The 19,378-nt window shown below is 37.4% G+C and overlaps 1 protein-coding gene across 6 annotated transcripts in view; it reads left to right on the top strand.

Moving 5' to 3' along the window:
- The window catches only part of TEX15 (testis expressed 15, meiosis and synapsis associated), a 99,680-nt gene that overhangs the window by 57,358 nt on the left and 22,944 nt on the right, over nt 1-19,378 (top strand). For all 6 annotated transcript variants that reach the window (XM_027077324.2, XM_027077323.2, XM_053216382.1 and 3 more), the window contains exons 5-7: nt 7,452-7,689; nt 14,422-14,568; nt 15,900-16,062. In XM_027077324.2, coding sequence (XP_026933125.2) covers nt 7,452-7,689; nt 14,422-14,568; nt 15,900-16,062 — 548 coding nt within the window. The remainder of the gene's footprint in view (nt 1-7,451; nt 7,690-14,421; nt 14,569-15,899; nt 16,063-19,378) is intronic.

Below are 19,378 nucleotides of genomic sequence, written 5' to 3'. Positions count from 1 at the left end.
ATTTTTGAGACAGAGACAGAGCATGAACGGGGGAGGGGCAGAGAGAGAGGGAGACACAGAATCGGAAGCAGGCTCCAGGCTCTGAACCATCAGCCCAGAGCCCGATGGGCTGGAACTCACGGACCGCGAGATCGTGACCTGAGCTGAAGTCGGACGCTTAACCGACTGAGCCACCCAGGCGCCCCAGTAGGGCAAATTCTTTATCTCCGTTTCTTTGTGCCCGTTATTAGAGGTTTACTATATACCTTTGGTGGAGTCATGTTTCCCTGATTCTTCATAATCCTCATAGCTTTGCGTAGGTGTCTGTGAATTTGAAGAAGTGGTCACCTCTTCCAGACTTTATACATTGAACGTTGGTAAGTGTAGACCTCACCTGCAAGTGGGGGCAGGGTACCACGGCTTATGGTAGCTCCAGATCTGAGGGGGGTGGATGGCAACTCATTGGATTAGGTCTTGGCCTGCAGAGTATTTGCAGTTTTGTGGTCCTTGGTGAGTGTTGCCAGACATTCACATAACCTGCATGAGCTCTTGGGGTTCTCAGTGTCTTCCCCTGGTCTGTCAGCTAGGAACCAGAGCAGTAGTGGCCTGAGTCTGTCATGCGCACACACTCAGTTGCAGGTGCCTATGTTGTAACAGGGGTCAGCTGCTAACACATGTAATGGTGGAAGTCAGGACAGGCAGCACAGGCCAGCCACCAGCATGTGTACTGGCAGCTGGATCTGGCTGTGTTCACTACCATGTTGGTTGGATCTTGCCCTGGACACATAGCAATGTGGAGGTCAGTGATGGAGATTGGGCCAGAGGGTATGCACGTGCATAGTTGGGAGTGGCTATAGGCCAGCGACAGAAGACAGGGCTTAATCTGGCCCCACATGCAGCCGTAGGAGCCTTCACTATGGATGTGATCTGATGTGGCTGCAGGATCTCTGCATGGTGTGCACACAGCATTTTAGGCTGGTGACAGCTGTTTACCCAGCAGCATATAAGTACACAACTGGAGGGGGCTTGCCCTGAGCACCTGCATGTTGGTGAATGTCAGCTGCAGGAGTCTGCATGGGTGTGTTACACTCTCGGAGCCAGAGGGTCTTTGGCTGGCTGCTGGCAGAAAGTGGGTAGAGAGACTTGGGCAGCTGGTGTCAGCAAATATAAATAGGTGGGTCTGAAACTAGTGAAATTTGCAGGGGTATGCCACAGCTTTGTGGCCGTTGGTTTCTTCAGTAGTGAAAGCTGCTAGTGTTTGCTGAACAAGTCAGTAGGAAGGTGGTTGCTCCTGTTGTATGGCTGCTACAGGTAGCCTCTGCTTTTCTTCCTTGTTCCCAGCAGTCTCTATATGTCTCAGCTTTGCCATTCTCTGGTTGGGTAAAACCAAAGCAGATCCTTGATCCTTCGTGAAGTGCCCCAGAGGGGTAGGGAAACTGGTTACTCACCTCACTCTCACTTTTCTGGTGAGGGGAACTCTTTTTTACCTGGGAAATACCCTTTTGGGACCGAGCAATGCCAGCTTGATTTGTGCGCTGATACAGGCAAACTGAAGCTGTTCGTCCTTCCCTTTTTGTGCAATTACTCTCAGGTTTTTTTTGTGCCATCATGTTGCTGCAGTTTCTTAAGTGAACGCCAAAGCTCTGCCAGAGCTGTTTTTGTTTGTAGGTAGCTATGTAATTGTTGATCTTTTCTTAGGGGGCCAGAGGGTGGGGTCTGCTACTCCACTGTCTTTGTGACATCACTACCCTTGAATCAAAGATGTACTTCTGTAAACTTAGTTAAATCCCCATTTTTCTTAGCTTGACTGTGCTTCATTTCATGTATTCTGCTTTTTGCCAGCGAGACATTGATCACCTGTCAGCAATCTGATGGATTTGAAAACATTTAAATTCTTTTTCCAGCCCTCCAAAACGAGTTACTTCATTTTATTTAAGTATTTCCTAAAGCACATACTTAACTGAATACTCTCATTCTCTCCTCCACATACCCTAGTAGCTAAGTAAATAGCATTCTTTTATTTCCACTTAAACTTTGAGATAATGATATACTTAAAGTATTTCATTTACTCAAAAAAATTCACTACCTATTATATACACGGTATCTTGGAATCTATTCTGTATAATGTAATTAACTGTGACTTGGGCATTCTGTCTGAGGTACTTATACCTTGTACTCTGTAGTAGTTAATTTCGGTAGATAAACATCATGGTAGCACACCATCAGTTCTAAGTTCATGGTCTTCCAAAAGATATCCAGATCATATCTTGTTTCTACCACTCATTTGTTGTGCTGTGTTAACTTATACATCTCTATCCATGTGAATTTTCTTAGCTAATAAGTCTTTTACATTTATTTAATTAATGTATAATCAAATAGTGGTAAAAAAATAATGATCAACCCACACCCAAGAGTATATCTGCAGATTTAACATTTGACTACTGAGTTGTTTTTGAACTTTGCACTTCAGAGCTTTAAGTATGTGTAGGATACAGGTGCTGACAGATTGTGACACTTCTCCCTCATCAGCATTGTGGCATAAAAACAGAACAAAATATTTCCGGAAAATTATTCTTAACTGTTAGGTATTTTTTATATTTAAGATAATATAAATATCATGTTGGCATAGAATCTGCCTGCTTCTTGGTAATGATGCAGGCAGGCTGGGTCCTCGACCCTGGAGAGGGGTCCTGCAGGACCATCCAAGAGGATGCTTGGCTTTGGGCAGGATGGAAATCAAATGTCAGCCAGGAAGTGAAAAAAAGAGTTTATTGAATAGCATTAAGTAACAGGCAGAATACAGCAGATGGAGAATGAGTCTCATCCCTTGGGGTTAGCATTTATACTGGAAAGGGGTAGAAGGTATATTTTCTTACAGGAGTCCAGGGTAGGATTTAATCAAAGGCAAGTGACAGGTGAATAATAGGTGTTATTTTCTGATCATTGAAGGTAAGGATTTTTTTTTCATGTGTTTATTTATTCTGAGAGAGAGACAGAGCACAAGCAGGGGAGGGGCAGAGAGGGAGAGAGAGAATCCCTAGCAGACTTCACACTGCCAGCACAGAGCCCAGTGTGGGGCTTGAACTCACCAATTGTCATGACCTGAGCCAAAACCAAGAGTCAGACACTTCACCAACTGAGTCACCCAGGCACCCCAAAGGTAAGGATTTTGATGCCAAAATTTGGCGAAGGTTTGTTTGAAGCTAATGTCCTGGAACGTGTTTAGGATCTGAGTCTCAGATGTAATCAGATGTTTGGGGGCCTAGGACAAAACTCCTAGAATGATTAACCTTCTTGTTTCCCACTTAGGGTGGGAACATAGCTTCTTTGGTTTATTAAGATGCAAAAATATAGAACATGAGTAAATGGGGCCTCACAGAAAAACAGCAGAGGCAGATCCTTTCTAAAAATGGGGTCTCATGGGGCGCCTGGGTGGCTCAGTCAGTTGAGTGTCTGACTTCGGCTCAGGTCTTGATCCCACAGTTTGTGAGTTCGAGCCCCACATCGGGCTCTGTGCTGACAGCTCCGAGCCTGGAGCCTGCTTCGGATTCTGTGTCTCCCTCTCCCTCTGCCCCTCCCCGACTCATGCTCTGTCTCTCTCTCTCTGTCAAAAATAAACAAACATTAAAAAAAATGGGGTCTCTTCAGCTTCTCTCTCTCAGTAATAAGTCACATTGTATGTATTAGATCTTTATATTCTTATTTGATTACATGTTACTACAAACAGAAAAGACTATTCAAATTTATTTAACCTGTGGTATTTGAAATGGAAGTCTTGAGACTCAGAGCTTCTGTCATTTAATAAATTGACATAGCTCCTAGTGTCTGATAACTCTGAAGAGCCAGCCTTTTAAAAAACTTCTAAAGACACTGGAAAAATAAATAATCCAATTTAAAAATGGGCAGAACACATGAACAGACACTTCTCTAAAGAGGACATATAGCTGGCCAACAGACAGATGAAAAGATGCTCAACATCACTCATCATCCGGGAAATGCAAATCAAAACTACAATTGAGATATCACCACACACCTATCAGAATGGCTAATATCAACAACACAAGAAACAGGTGTTGGCAAGGATGTGGAGAAAGGGGAACCCTCTTGCACTGTTGGTGGGAATGTAAATTGATGCAGCCACTCTGGAAAAATGGTATGGAGGTTTCTCAGAAAGTTACAAATAGACCTACCCTACAATCCAGCAATTGCACTACTAGGTATTTACCCAAAGAATAGGAAAACATTAATTCAGATGGGTATATGCAGCCTTTGCTTATTGCTTACAACAACCAAACTATGGAAGCAGCCCAAGTATCCATTGAAAGGTGAGTGGATAAACAAGATATGGTGTATATACAATGGAATATTACTCAGCCAAAAGAGTGCAGTCTTGCCATTTGCAGCAACATGGATGGATCTAGAGAGTATAAAGCTAAGCAAATTAAGTCAAGTCAGAGAAATGATACCATAGAATTTCATTCATAATGTGGAATTTAAGAAACAAAGGAACAAATAAAAAAGACAAACCAAAAAACAGACTCTGAACTATAGAAAACAAAAACCAGAGGGGAGGTGGTGGGGGGATGGGTTAAATAGGTGAAGGAAATTAAGAGAACACTCATCTGAGGTGCCTGGGTGGCTTGGTCCAGTTAAATGTCCGACTCTTGATTTCAACTCAGGTCATGATCTTATCTGCATCAGGCTGCACACTGAGTGTGGAGTCTGCTTGAGATTCTCTCCCCTACCCCCTCTCTGACCCTCCCCCACATGCACGCATGTGTGCACATATACTCTCTCAAAATAAATAAATAAACATTTTTTAAATGAGTACACTTATCTTGATGAACACTGAGTAATACATGAAATTTATGAATCGCTATATTGTATGGTTGAAACTAATACAGCACTATATGTTAACTACAGTGGAATTAAATTATTTTTAAAAAACTTCCATAGACAAATTTTCTATTGCTCACCTTTATCTAAATCATATGTAATCCTAAATGTTTTTCAAATGTAATTTTGAAAACATGTATTGAAAACAAGAAAGTACTTATCAGTATTATAACTAATACAAGTGGGGCCTCAGTGGCTCAGTCAGTTGAACGTCTGACTCTTGATTTCGGCTCAGGTCATGATCCCAAGGTCATGGGATTAAGCCCCATGTCGAACGTGGAGCCTGCTTATGATTCTCTCTCGCCCCTCTCTCTCTAAAATAAAAAACAACAATAAAAAAATAACAAATACAAAACTTGGGAATATTTTCTACTTTATAAAGGTTTTTAGAGTCCTGGGTCAAATCTTTACTAGGTTATATTTTTACATTTTAGTCAGACCTTTAAGAGGATATAATGTTAAGCCGATACGATGACTAGGTAACACAAAGAATTATTCTACCCAAAATGTCAATGGTGTGTGCCACTTCTGCGAAACCCTGCTCTAGGGTTTACGCGGTATACCTTCATATAACGTTATATTCGTGTGTAGTGTTAAGAACCTTGCAACAATGAACATTTCCTTCCTTCCTCCCATCCTTTGTGCTGTTGTAGTTAGTACGCCCATGTGGGAATTCCTTCTAGGTATGCTCAGAAAGCTTATGATGTTCCAGATTCTAGGAAAAACCAGTTGAGAAATTGGGAAAACAAAAAAGTAATTCTTCTGTGAGAATTAAACCTTATCAACATGGAGATCTTAGTGTTTCATAGAATCTACTGATATCAAATTGAAAGCAAGAGCAGGAGATGATGATACATGGAGTTGAAAGTTAAGGTTGCCATTTCCAGGACCTGGGACAGAGTGGTCATGATACAATCAGTCAGTCTTGCTTGTAACTGTTGCCATGTGTTTTCTGGTCCTGAGTAATGTAAACAGTTATTCATACAAATAAAATCAACATCAATATGCCAGTGTGCTTGCTATACTTTGTACAGACTCTGTGAGTGCCATTCCAGAGAACTGTTGGGAGCATGTGGTATTCAAGAATAATTTTCTTTTTGTGGTATACACATTACTTTTTAGGTTCTGAGGTTCTCCACTGTGATGATCATTTGAAATCCCACTTCCATTCTATTCTAATGATCAAACCTCTTTATTATATCACCTGATTTGGCAGTTGTTGCTGCTGCTACATCTGAACAAGCCATATAAAATTCCCTGTCTAATCTGCCAATTGGGAGATACAAGTTTTCTATGTTTAAGTAGTTCTTGTTGCAGAGTACAGTCAAAACTGGAAGAATGTATATACTTCAGGGGCACCTGGGTGGCTCAGTGGGTTAGGCGCCTGACTTTGGCTCGGGTCATGATCTCGTGGTCCATAAGTTTAAGCCCCACGTCGGGCTCTGTGCTGACAGCTCAGAGCCTGGAGCCTGCTTCCGATTCTGTGTCCCCCTCTCTCTCTGCCCCTCCCCAGCTCACACTCTGTCTCTCTCTCTCTCTCTCTCTCAAAAATGAATTTAAAAATTAAAAAATTATATAAAAAAATGTATGTACTTAAGATTACAATCATTTTTGAGTAGGATTCATAATTTTCTTACTTCTGTGATAGGAGTACACTATAATCAAATCCTAGATTATTTTTTCCAGCTGTTATCTGAATCTCTGAGAAATAGAGAATGTCCCTAATAATTTACCATACATGTGTCTCTATATGTATTTAGGAAATGCATGTTAAAAGATCTGTATAAAAAAAGAAAAATGTATGTTCTTTCGTCCATAGCACAAACAGGTGAGACTTTGAGCTCTGGAACTTAACAGACAAGAGTTCCCATATATAATTACAACTCTGTCACCTTGCTGCTTTGGCAAGTTTAATTCTCTGAACTTCATATTCCTCCTTTTTAAAATGAGTATAACAGGGGCTAGGGAGACTAGGGAAAAAATGGCATAACAACAGCAATTAAAAAATAACAATAGTCAATTGCTCAAGGGTTCAGAAAAAAATTACAAAAATGCATGTAAAAGTTAAGTCTTAACATATTGGGCATATTAGCAGCATTCAAGAAATGTTAGCCCTTATTATCACTGGGCTATACGGAATGTAGTCCATAATCCTGGATGAGTAGTTATCTACTTCATGAATTCTTTCCTTAGATGATTTTCAGCCTAACTTGTTACAATAGAATAGTGGTGCTTCTTAAATTCTTTTTTTAAATGTTTATTTTTGAGAGACAGAGTGCCAGCAGGGGAGGGGCAGAGAGAGAGGGAGACACAGAATCCAAAGCAGGCTCCAGGCTCCGAGCTGTCAGCACAGAGCCCAACGCAGGGCTCGAACCCATAGACCGTGAGATCATGACCTGAGCCGAACTCGGACACTCAGCCGACTGAGCCACCCAGGCGCCCCAGAATAGTGGTGCTTCTGAATGTTATCAGTGATTCTCTTGCTTTCTAACTGCAGTAAGTCGAAATGTTTATTTTCTCCTTGAAAATTCTGTCAATATTCTCACTTAACTTACACACAGTTTGTTTTGCTTTAGGTCAGAGATGCGTGAGAGTGGAAGACATGGCAGAGAACTTGAAGAACATTTCTGCTTTTTAGCACTTACTCAGAATGATGTGGCTGAAATATATCAAAATGGGATAAGTACCAGAGCATCTACATTCAAGATACTAGGAAATCCTCTTCTTGGAATTTATGTATTTAGACATGTTGACATTGCTTTGAATTATGCTCACAGTAAAAGCATTACTGTAGAAAGTATTATAATTTTTAAGGTAGGTAGCATAAAACAAATACTAAATGTTATATTTAGTTGCTTTAAATTGACCCAAACATATTCTCCTTTCAGTCTGAATTATTAGTGTTCTTAAGTTGCATTATATAAAATAAATCATACGTATATTACTGTCATCGTCATTTGAAATTTTCCCCTATTTCTGACTTTAGTTGGGTATGCAGCATAAAACAAAACTCCCAAGTAAGCAAATTCAGCCTGTATCATCTTTGTCTTTATTTTTTTCTGTCTTAAATGACGCTTTTCTCTTTCTTCCTCTTGTTTAGACCATAATTAATACCACAGTGCTTTAAGTGTTTTTTCACAAAACATTGGTTACAGAATTCTGACTTAAGCTAAAGTTACTAAACTCCTACTGTTAATTTTTTTTAGGTTTTTATTTATTTATTTTTGAGAGAGAGAGAGAGAGCACAGAAGGGGCAGAGAGAGAATCCTAAGCAGGCTCTACACTGTCAGCACAGAGCCCGATGTGAGGCTCAGACTCACAAACTGTGAGATCACGACCTGAGCCAAACACTTAACCAGCTGAGCCACCCAGGTGCCCCACTAAACTCCTACTCTTTTAGTTAATAGCATTACACAATGTTAATTTCTTTTTGTTTTATTTTTTAATTGAAGTATAGTTGACACAGTGTACATTAATTGCAGATTACAACATAGCAGTGTTTAGTTTTGCCGTGTTTATCTAAGGTTTAACATTTGGAAAAACTGGATACACGTATATATAGGACCTCTGAACTAGTTTCAAAACTAGCAACTTTTCTGAAAGTCTGAAATTACTCAAAATTGAAAAAAATAAGTCTTTCCAAATCTTAAGCATCAACAAATTGGTTAAGATAGATTTTTATGGTTAAATTTAGCTTTGCCAGGACTACTAAAATCAGAGTAGGTAGTCAGGATCCTCAGATTTGTAATATAGGAGGTGTGTACACATAAAACCAATGCTTCCTTTGGAATAATTCCTTATGTGCTTAGGCCTCGAATATTATCAAATTAATAAAGCATAATTTATTTTTATATTAAAACAATACATCCTGATTTTAGAAAATCTGGTGCATACTAAGCTCCAAAGAGCTCATTAATAACCAGTTAATTTTTTTGTATATCTATACCTAGTCTTCTGTTTATGTGTGCAAATATGCATGTATAATTGTAATTAAAATGTATTCTTTACATACTATATCACTTTTTTCACTGATTATAAGGTAAACATTTTTAATTGCATTAAATAAGTATTTTTCTCTAATAACCTTTTGAGTAACTACCCAGTATTCTACTATATAGCCCTACCATTATTTGCACAACAAATTTTAAAATTTGGGGATATAAGTTACTTGTTTTTTTTTTTTTGTTTTTGTGTTTTACATACTACTTTGATCATCCTTGTAGGTATATTTTTATGCCTGTGATTATTTGCTGTGAATTAATTGGTTAATTCCTACCTAGGAGTAAGATTAGGAGCTGTAAAAGCTTTTGATATGTAATGCCCAGTTATCCTGAGAAAGGTTGTACTGATTGACATTTCTATCCACAGTGTGTCAGAACATCTGTTATATATAGTATACTTTTTTAAAAAAATCTTTGCCAGTCTTATATGTAATAGTTTCTCATTGATGATTCAGTTATTTTTGCAGTCACTTCTGAGTTTAAACATTCTGCATATATTCATTAATAATATTTAGTGAGTTGGCTATATCCTTTGCCGTTTTGGTGTTTTCTTTTTTTTCTATTTGATTTGTAGACATTATCAATTCATTAAAGCATATTGTGTGAGCTAGGCTTTTCTCTGGACAATATTTTATCACTTAATGTTTTCTTTTTTAAAAAATAAGCTTTTCCAATTTGTAATAAATTTAAATGTACAGAAAAGTTACAAAGAAAATACAGAAAGTTCCTGTATACAGTTCACTCAGCATCCCCCGATTGTTAGCATTTCACATCACTATGACACATTTGTCAAAACTAAGAAACTAATATTGTATTTGTCAGTTATATTTCAGTAAAAAAGTAAAAGTTAAAAATAATAAAATAAAAAGACTAACAGAGACTAACATTGGTACAGTACCGTTAACTAGGCTACAGACTACCTTTTGCCAGTTTTTCTATTGTTTTTCTTCTCTTCTAGTACCCAAGTGCAAGATACACCACATTACATTTAGTTTTTTAAATTATGAATGAATGTATTATTATATTTAAAAATAACAATAATAGAATTGCTGAATTTAAATGTTTATTTATTTTGAGAGAGAGAGAGAGCAGAAGTGGGGCAGAGAAAGAGATTGGCAAGTAGGCTCCACGCTAAGTACAGAGCCCAACACAGGGCTCATTCCCATGACTAGGAGATGATGACCTGAGCCAAAATCAAGAGTTGGACACTTAACTGACTGGGCCACCCAGGCACCCCTTGAATTCCTGACTTCAAATAAAATGTGTACTTTTTGTCATATGAATTATATGTTCATCCACCTTTTATCAGTCAATTGTATTCGTTTTTTTAATTTTATACTTGTTTTGTTTTCCATACATGACCACATAAATGTTTCTTTGTATATCCTACTCAATGCCAATATCTTCCCTGATCCAAATTAATATATTGTGTTTATGCTACATCTTAGTCTTATATTGTGTATGTTTTATACATAAAGGAATTGATTCACATAATTTCTGGGGCTGGCAAGTATGAAATCCATAAGGCAAGATTTCTATGCTGAAGTCTTGATGAAAAGTTTCTTCTCTGAGACACTTCCCTTTTTACTCTTAAGGCCTTTAGCCAATTAAATGAGGCTCACCCACATTATCCAGGGTAATGTACTTAAAGTGAACTGTTTTTTCATCTGGGATTTTTTTTATCATCTCAACAAAATACCTTCATAGCAGCATCTAGACTAATGTTCAATCAAACATCCAGACACTATACCCTAGCCAAATTGATCTATAAAATTTACTATGACATATGCTATCTATAAATTATTATTAAAATATATTTCCCAGGGCACCTGGGTGGCCCAGTCAGTTGAGCATCCAACTCTTGATTTCAGCTCAGGTCATGATCCCAGGGTCATGGGATCAAGCCCCATGTTGGGCTCCATGCTGAGCATGGAGACTGCTTGGGATTTCTCTCTCTCTGTCTCTCTGTCTCTCTCTCTCTCTCTGTCTCTCTCTCTCTCTTTCTCTCTCCCTCCCTCCCTCTCCCCCCACTGTTGCTCTCCCCCACTTGTGTGCTCTCTTTATATAAAATTAATTAATTAATTAAGAATCCTTAAGATTTGTTGGTAAACAGTGATATTTTATTTTTAATTTTTTTATTTTAATTCCAGTATAGTTAACATACAGTGTTATATTAGTTTAAGCTGTACAATATAGTCATTCATAAGTTTCATATATTATTCAGTTCTCATCAAGGTAAGTGTACTCTTAATCCCTTTCACCTATTTCAGCAACCCCCCTCCCCCACCTCCCCTCTTGTAACCATCTATTCTCTATAGTTCAGAGTCTGGGTGGTTTTTTTTTTTTTTAATTTTTTTTATGTTTATTTGTTTTTGAGAGAGAGACAGAGCATGAGTGGGAGAGGGGCAGAGAGAGAGGGAGACACAGAATCTAAAGCAAGCTCTAGGCTCTGAGCTGTGGGCTCAAACCCACAGACCAGGAGATTAGGACCTGAGCCAAAGTCAGACACTTAACTGACTGAGTCGCTCAGGCACCCCCAGAGTCTGTTTTTTGGTTTGCCTTCCTCTCTCTTTTTTTTAACTAGACTCCACACCCAATATGGGGCTTGAACTCATGACCCTGAGGTCAAGAGTTGCATGTTCTACCAACTGAGCCAGCCAAATGCCTGTCTCTTTTTTCCCTTTGTTCATTTGTTTTGTTTCTTAAATTCCACATGTGAGTGAAGTTCTTTGGTATCTTTCTTTGACTGGCTTATTTCATTTAGCATTATACTGTCTAGATTAATCCGTGTTGTGGCAAATGGCAAGATTTCATCCTTTTTAATGGCTGATACTATTCCATTGTATATGTATATATACCACATCTTCTTTATCCATTCATCTTTCAATGGACACTTGGGCTGCTTCATAGTTTGGCTGTTATAAATAATACTGCTATAAAATAAGGGTGCATATATCCCTTTGAATTAGTGTTTTCATATTTTTTGGGTAAATGCCCGGTAGTGTGATGGCCGGATCATAGGGTAGGTCTATTTTTAATTTTTTGAGGAACCTCTATACTGTTTTCCAGAATGGCTTCATCAGTTTGTATTCCCACCAACAGTGCACGAGGATTCCTTTTGCACCACATCCGCACCAGCACTTATTGTTTCTTGAGTTTTTTATTTTAACCATTCTGACAGTTGTGAGGTGATATCTCCTTGTGGTTTTGATTTGTATTGCCCTGGTTATGAGTGATGTTGAGCATGTTTTCATCTGTCTGTTAGCCACCTGTATGTCTTCTTTGGAGAAAAGTCTGTTCGTGGCTTCTGCCCATTTTTTAAAAGTTCTTATTTAAATTCCATTTAGTTAACATACAGTGTAATGTTAGTTTCAGGTGTACCATTTAGTGATTCAACAACTTCCATGCAACAGCCAGTGCTCACCACATGAGCACTCCTTAATGCTCATGCTCCTTAATCCCCACCACCTATTTAACCCATCCTCCCACCCACCTCCACTCTAGTAACCATCAGTTTGTTCTCTATAGGTAGGAGTCTGGGGGCACCTGGCTGGCTCAGTCAATTTAAGTGTCTGACTCTTGGTTTCGGCTCAGGTCATGATCTCATAGTTCATGGAATTGAGCCCCACACCGGGCTCCAAGCCGACAGCACAGAGCCTGCTTGGGATTGTCTCTCTCCCTTTCTCTCTGCTCCTCCCCTGTTCACTCTCTCTGTCTCTCTCTCTCAAAATAAATAAGTAAATAAAACTAAACATTTTTTTAAAAAAAGAGTCTGTTTCTTGCCTTTCCTCTCCCCCCCGCCCCCGGCATGGTCATTTTTGTTTTCTTAAATTCTACATATGAGTGAAATCATATACTATTTGTCTTTCTTTGACTTATTTCACTTAGTATAATACTCTCTAGCTCTATCCATATCATTGCAAATAGCAAGATATCATTCTTTTTTATGGCTGAGTAATATTCCTGTGTGTGTGTGTGTGTGTGTGTGTGTGTGTGTGTGTGTGTGTGTGTACACCTCCTCTTCTTTATTCATTCATTAGTCGATGCACATTTGAGCTCTTTCCATGATTTGGCTATTGTAGATAATGCCTCTATACATCAGGGTGCATATATCCCTTTGAATCAGTCTTTTTTTAATTCTTTGGGTAAATACCTAATAATGAAATTGCTGGATTATAGGGTAGTTCTATTTTTAACTTTCTGAGGAACCTCCATACTGCTTTCAAGAGTGGCTGTACCCATTTGCATTCCCACCAACAGTTTAAGAGGGTTCTCCTTTTACTGCATCCTTGCCAACACCTGTTGTTGTTTGTGTTTTTGATTTTAGCCATTCTGACGTGTGAGTTAATATCTTGTAGTTTTGATTTTCATTTCACTGATGATGAGTGATGATGGGCATCTTTTGATGTGTCTGTTGGCCATGTGTATGTCTTCTTTGGAATGTCTATTCACATCTTCTGCCCATTTTTTAACTGGACTGTTTGTTTTTTGGGGGTTGAGTTTTAGAAGTTCTTTATATATTTTGGATACTAATCCTTTATCGGGTATGTTACATGCAAATATTTTCCCCCACTCAGTAGGTTGTCTTTTAGTATACTCATTTGTTTTTGATGTACAAATGTTTTGTAATATTTTACAGTTTTATGTTTTAGGTTTATGGATTCATGGCACATATGCTTAGAAAACAATTCTCACTTTGAGATTAGATAATACTGACTTTCTACAGTGTTTGCATTATTTAAATATTTAACCCGTTTGGCATTTATTTTGGTGTATACATTAAGGTAATTTAATTCTTTCAATTGTTTTATACTTATTTATTGTATGTTTTCGTTTCACTTATTTCAAATGGTACTTTAAACATTATACTGTATTTTTATAGATGCTTGGACTTACCTGGGGCTTTTTATTTTGTTCTTTTTACTCACTGCCTTTTTTTGTGGTAATACCATCCTTTAAAAAAAAATAATACTGAGTCACGTGGGTGGCTCAGTGGGTTAAGCGTCCAACTTTGACTCAGGTCATGATCGCACGTTTCGTGGGTTCGAGCCCCATGTCAGCAGAGAGCCCGCTTTGGATCCTCTGTCTCCCTCTCTCTCTGTGCCTCCCCCGCTCATGCTTTCTCTCTCACTCTGTCAAAAATAGGTAAATATTAAAAAAAAAATTTTAATATATTTAATACCTTTGAAGTGCAAGTCGCCTGCCCTGTTCCATAATTCTGTTATCTCTGACCCAAAACTTTCTTCTAAAAACATTTTTTTGAAATTTTCTGGGCTGTTGTTTGTTAGTATTCCAAATAAGTTTTTAGACTAAAATTCATTTCTACAAATAGGTTTTCTAAAATTTTACTTACAGGTATTATAGTCCTAAGTTTAATTTAGAAGGGGAATTGATACGAATACAGTAAGTCATCTTATTCATCTGGGATATGGATTATCCATTTGTATTTCTTCCCTTAAAAAAGACAGCTTTAATTTATGTTCTGTATGGGAGTTTAAAATGTTCTAATATATTTTTATGACCTGCTTTTTGCCTTTTTTTTTAGGTTCTCTTTGGAAAAGTGAAGAAAATTCGGCCTTCATTGGATAAACACAAAGTTTCTTTGGATCCTTCTCCTAACTTTGATTGCCATATGTCAAGAAGTATACCTTCTCTGAAAGATGCCATTGAGTTACAAGCCTACAATTCAGCAGTATGTTAACTTTTGGGTTCATGTGACTACTTGAAAGTGACATGCTTCACACTATATGATACACAACTTAAAACAGCTTCTTGAAATATTAAATGAAAATCCCTTATTTTATTCAATATAGTAAGACATTAAATAAATAATGAAAGCTCTTTAATATTTGTGATTTGGGAATATAGTAAAGAAGTTTCCAAATTTGCATTTAACCTTGTTCAAAATACAGTGGCTCCTTTCTTTTATTTAGTTGTTCCATAGATTAATTCCTAACTTGCAAAACATGCCAACTTTTTTATAACAAGCTATTTTGAAATCACAACAGGAGAAAAGGCTTATATGTTCATCATTACATGTGAAACAGTAATTTTCCATCATAAATTGCTGAGATACTTAGTAGACCTTTCCTCTTCTGTAGAATATTAAATTATATGTGGTAAACATTGCATATCATCATCTACATGACTAAATGAAGATAAATTTTCTAGAAGTATGTATATGCTCCCACATGTAAAATGTATCAAGCAATTATTTTCCTAATTAACTTTCTCTTCCAAATAAAACTTAGGGGTTAACAGCATATGCAAAACATTGAACTTTTTTTAATTTTTTTTTTTTCTTTTTGAGAGAGTGAATATGAGCAGGGGAGGTGGCAGAGAGAAGGGGACAGAAGATCTGACAGGGATTCCACACTAACAGCAGAGAGCCAGATGCAGGGCTCGAACTCACAAACCGTGAGATCATGCCCTGAGCTGAAGTTGAACGCTTAACCGACTGAGCCACCCAGGCACCCCTAAAACGTTGAACTTTTAATGGAAAAAAATCTTTTTTAAAAAACAAATAGTTTCTGGGGCACCTGGGTGGTTCAGTTGGGTAAACGTCCGACTTCAGCTCAGGTCATGATCTCACCATTTATGGGTTCAAGCTCCTCATTGGGCTCTGTGCTGACAGTTCATAGCCTGAAGCCTGCTTCAGATTCTGTGTCTCCCTCTCTCCCCTCACACTCTGCCCCTCTCCCGCTCACGCTCTGTTTCTGTCTGTCTCAAAAATAAATAAAACATTTTAAAATTTTCTTTAAAAAAGAAGAAAAAATAAAAACAGACTGTTTATGCTGCTGCCCACACTAATAACATACCAAAGAAAATACGTGTGGTTGGGAGAAAAAATTTATACCTTCAAAAAAACTAGAGTTAAAGAATGTGGGGAGAAGAAGTGGGTATATGGAAGCAGGTGAATAAATAAAAAACATGAAGTTAGTTACATAGCTTTTTAAAATATGAGCTTATTCAATTCTGCTAACACTAATTAGTTTAAAATGTTTTTTTTCCTTTGTTTTTCAGGTATACTTCTATGAATACAATGTTCTTTCAAAGCCAGTAGATAAACCTAGGCATTGTCTTCCATATGCAACAGTAACTGTAAAATTTATTGGCCAAAAAGTAGATAGTGGACACCTTATTACATCTTTGAGGTTCCTTTCAACAGGATTTCCTAAGCGGGCTGGTAAGATACAGACATTATTATGCTTCCGTAGCATGTGTGCTGGTAGTAGAACTTCTGAATATTATTTTCTAATACATTATCAATCTGTAAGCAAAATAGTTATGCTTTAACTTTTTAATTTTATGTATCTGGAATTATACTACAGATGTTTTTGTGACTCCTTTTGCTCAGTATTATCTTTGTGTGATTCTTCTTTTTTTTTTTTTTTTTTGAAGTTTATTTATTTATTTTTAGAGAGAGTGACTAGATAGAGCACAAGCAGGGGAGGGACAGAGAGTGAGACACAGAATCTGATGCAGCCTCCACACTCTGAGCTGGTCAGCACAGGGCCCACTGTAGGGCTCTAACCCATGAACCGTGAGATCATGACCTGAGTCAAAGCCAGATGCTTAACCGACTGAGCCACCCAGGCGTCCCATTTGTATGATTCTTCTATGCTGATATGTATACCTGAGTTTCTTCATGTATATGTATTCACACACACACATTATTCTGTTTTTTGACTACACACTATTCCTCTGGGGATGTTTGGATACTTGCCAATTTTCTTCATATTCCAGACATTGCTGTTTTAAACATTTATGTAAGTGTCTCAGTGCATATGGGCAAGAGTTTTGGTATAGAGTAATATAATGTCTACATCAGAAATGTACAACTTAATCCAAAGATAATATCAACTAGTTTTCAAAAGTGGTTGCATCAGGTTACATAATTACTCTATATCTTTGCCAACACATACACTTTTTAAAAAAATGTCTGTTTCTGCCAGCTCAGTGAGTGTGATATGTTATCATCATCGTTTCAAAAAGAAACTATACTCTTGAAAAGCCATCATATCCCTTTCCCCTCAGGCCTGCCCCTAAGCAGTCGCTAATCTGCCTTCTGTCTCTTAGTATGACTGACCCTTGAACAACACAGAGGTTAGAGGTGCCAACGCCCACGCAGTCGCAATCTATGTTTAACTTGTAACTCCCTGAAAACTTCACTACTAATAGCCTAGTGTTCACTGGAAGCCTTACCCAGAACATAAACATTGATTAATGTGTACATTGTATGTTATATATTCTATATACTGTATTCTTACAGTAATATCTAACTTTTTCTTAATTTTTATTGGCATTTCTAGGCTATGTGGTTCATCTGTGAGATTTTTTAAATTGTGGCAAATCTCCAAAAAATTTTCCAATATATTACATGAAAAAAATTCCATTTATGAGTGAACCCATGTAGTTCAAACCCATATTGTTCAAGGGTCAACTGTATTTGCCAATTCTGGGCATTTCGTATGAGGAAATTCATAAATACGTGAAGCAAAGTGGCCTTTCATGAGTAGTGACTTCCATTTAACTGTTCTTAAGGTTCTTGCATGTATTAATATTTCATTCCTTTTTATGGCATAATATTACATTAAATAGAAACTATATCAGTTGAGGACATTTGGGTTGTTTCCATCTTTTAGCAATTATGAATAATCTTGCTATGGATGTTCTTGGACAAATTTTGGTACAGACCTGTGTTCTCATTTCTCTTGGGGTATATAGTTGGGAGTGGAATTGCTGGGTCATATGATAACACTGTTACCACTTAAGAATTGCCAAACTGTTTTCCGAAGTGGCTGCACCAGTGACATTTACACCAGTAGTGTACGAGTGCTAGGATTTTCCACTTCCTATGTTATTATCTTACTTTTTGTTTATAGCTACCCTGGTGGAGGAAGTAAATGTTTTCAGGGTGTAAGTTTTATGCTTCTTTTGTTAAATTTATTTCAAGTATTGTATTTTTGGATACCTTTGTAAGTAGAGTTTGCTCAATTTCACTTTTTATGTTCCTCTTTGAAGTATATAGCAATAGTGTTATTTTTGTGTATCGATCTTGTAAATGATCTTGCTGATCTCATTATTAGTTCTAATAGTTTTTCAGTGATTTCTTTAGGATTTTCTATATAAAAGATCAAGTCATCTACAAATAGAGTTAGTTTTACTTCTTCCTTCCCAGTCTGGGTGTCTTTTATTTCTTTTTGTTGCCTAATAGCCCTGGCTAGGACCTCCAGTTGAATGTTTAATAGAAATGGTAGGAGTGGACATTCTTACCTTATTTGTAAACTTAGGGGAACGTATTCATCCCTCACCAGTAAGTATGATGTTAGCTATGGAGTTTTTTGATGTCTTTTATCATGAGGAAATTCCTTTCTATTCTTAGTTTGTTGAATGTTTTTATCATGAAAGGGTAGTAATTTTGTCAGATCCTTTTGCTACATCTATCAAGATGATCACATGATTTTTAGTCTTCACTGTGTTACTGTGCTGTGTCACACTAATTGATTTTCAGATATTAAGTAAACTTTGCATTTTTGAGGTAAATTCCATTTGGTCATGGTATGTGATTCCTATTATATATTGGTGGAATCAGTTTACTAAATTTTTGAAGATTTTCGTGTCTATATTTATAAGATACATTAATCTGTAGCATTCTTGTGATGTTTTGGTATCAGAGTAATACTGGTCTCATAGAATAAGTTCGAAAGGGTTTCCTTTTCTTCCATTTTTTGGAAAGAGTTTGTGAAGAATTGACATTAATACGTCTTTATACATTTGATAGACTTGACTATTAAAGCCATTCAGGCTTTTTTTGGGGGGGGTAGTTTTTTATCACTAAGTCAGTTTCTTCACTTACTGTCATTCAGATTTTCTGTTTCTTCTTGCATCAGTTTTAGTGGTTTGTGTCTTTGTAGGATTTTGTCCATTTCATCTAACTTACCTAATTTATTAGCATCTTGTCGTTCCTAGTATTTCTTTATAGTCCTTTTTATTTTTGTAAAGCCAGTAGTAGTATCCTCTCTTTAACTTATTGTTCTACTGATTTCAGTCTTCCTTCTTTATTTTCTTGGTCAGCTTGGCTAAAGTTTTGTCAGTTTTGTTATCTTTTTCAAAGAACCAACTTTTTTGGTTTCATTATTATTTTTTCTATATTTCTGTTCTCTCTTTTATTATTTCCCTCCTTTTTGCTTTAGGTTTAGTTTTCTCTTTCTTGTGTCTTAAGGTGGAAGGTTAGGGTATTGATCTTGCTTCTTTGATAATGTACATATTTACAGCTATAAATATCCCTGGTTGTTTTTTTTTTTTTCTTTTTGAGACATAGAGAGACAGAGCATGAACAGGGGAGGGGCAGAGAGAGAGGGAGACACAGAATCTGAAGCAGGCTCCAGGCTCTGAGCTGTCAGCACAGAGCCCTATGTGAGGCTCAAACTCACAAGCCCTGAACCGAAGTTGGAGGCTTAACCAGCTGAGCCATCCAGGCACCCCTGAAAGTACTGTTT

This window comes from Acinonyx jubatus, chromosome B1, assembly GCF_027475565.1.
Source record: "Acinonyx jubatus isolate Ajub_Pintada_27869175 chromosome B1, VMU_Ajub_asm_v1.0, whole genome shotgun sequence".
Classification (NCBI taxonomy): domain Eukaryota; kingdom Metazoa; phylum Chordata; class Mammalia; order Carnivora; family Felidae; genus Acinonyx; species Acinonyx jubatus.
Note: the sequence above shows the minus strand (reverse complement) of the source record. Positions and strands in the feature narration are given on the sequence as shown.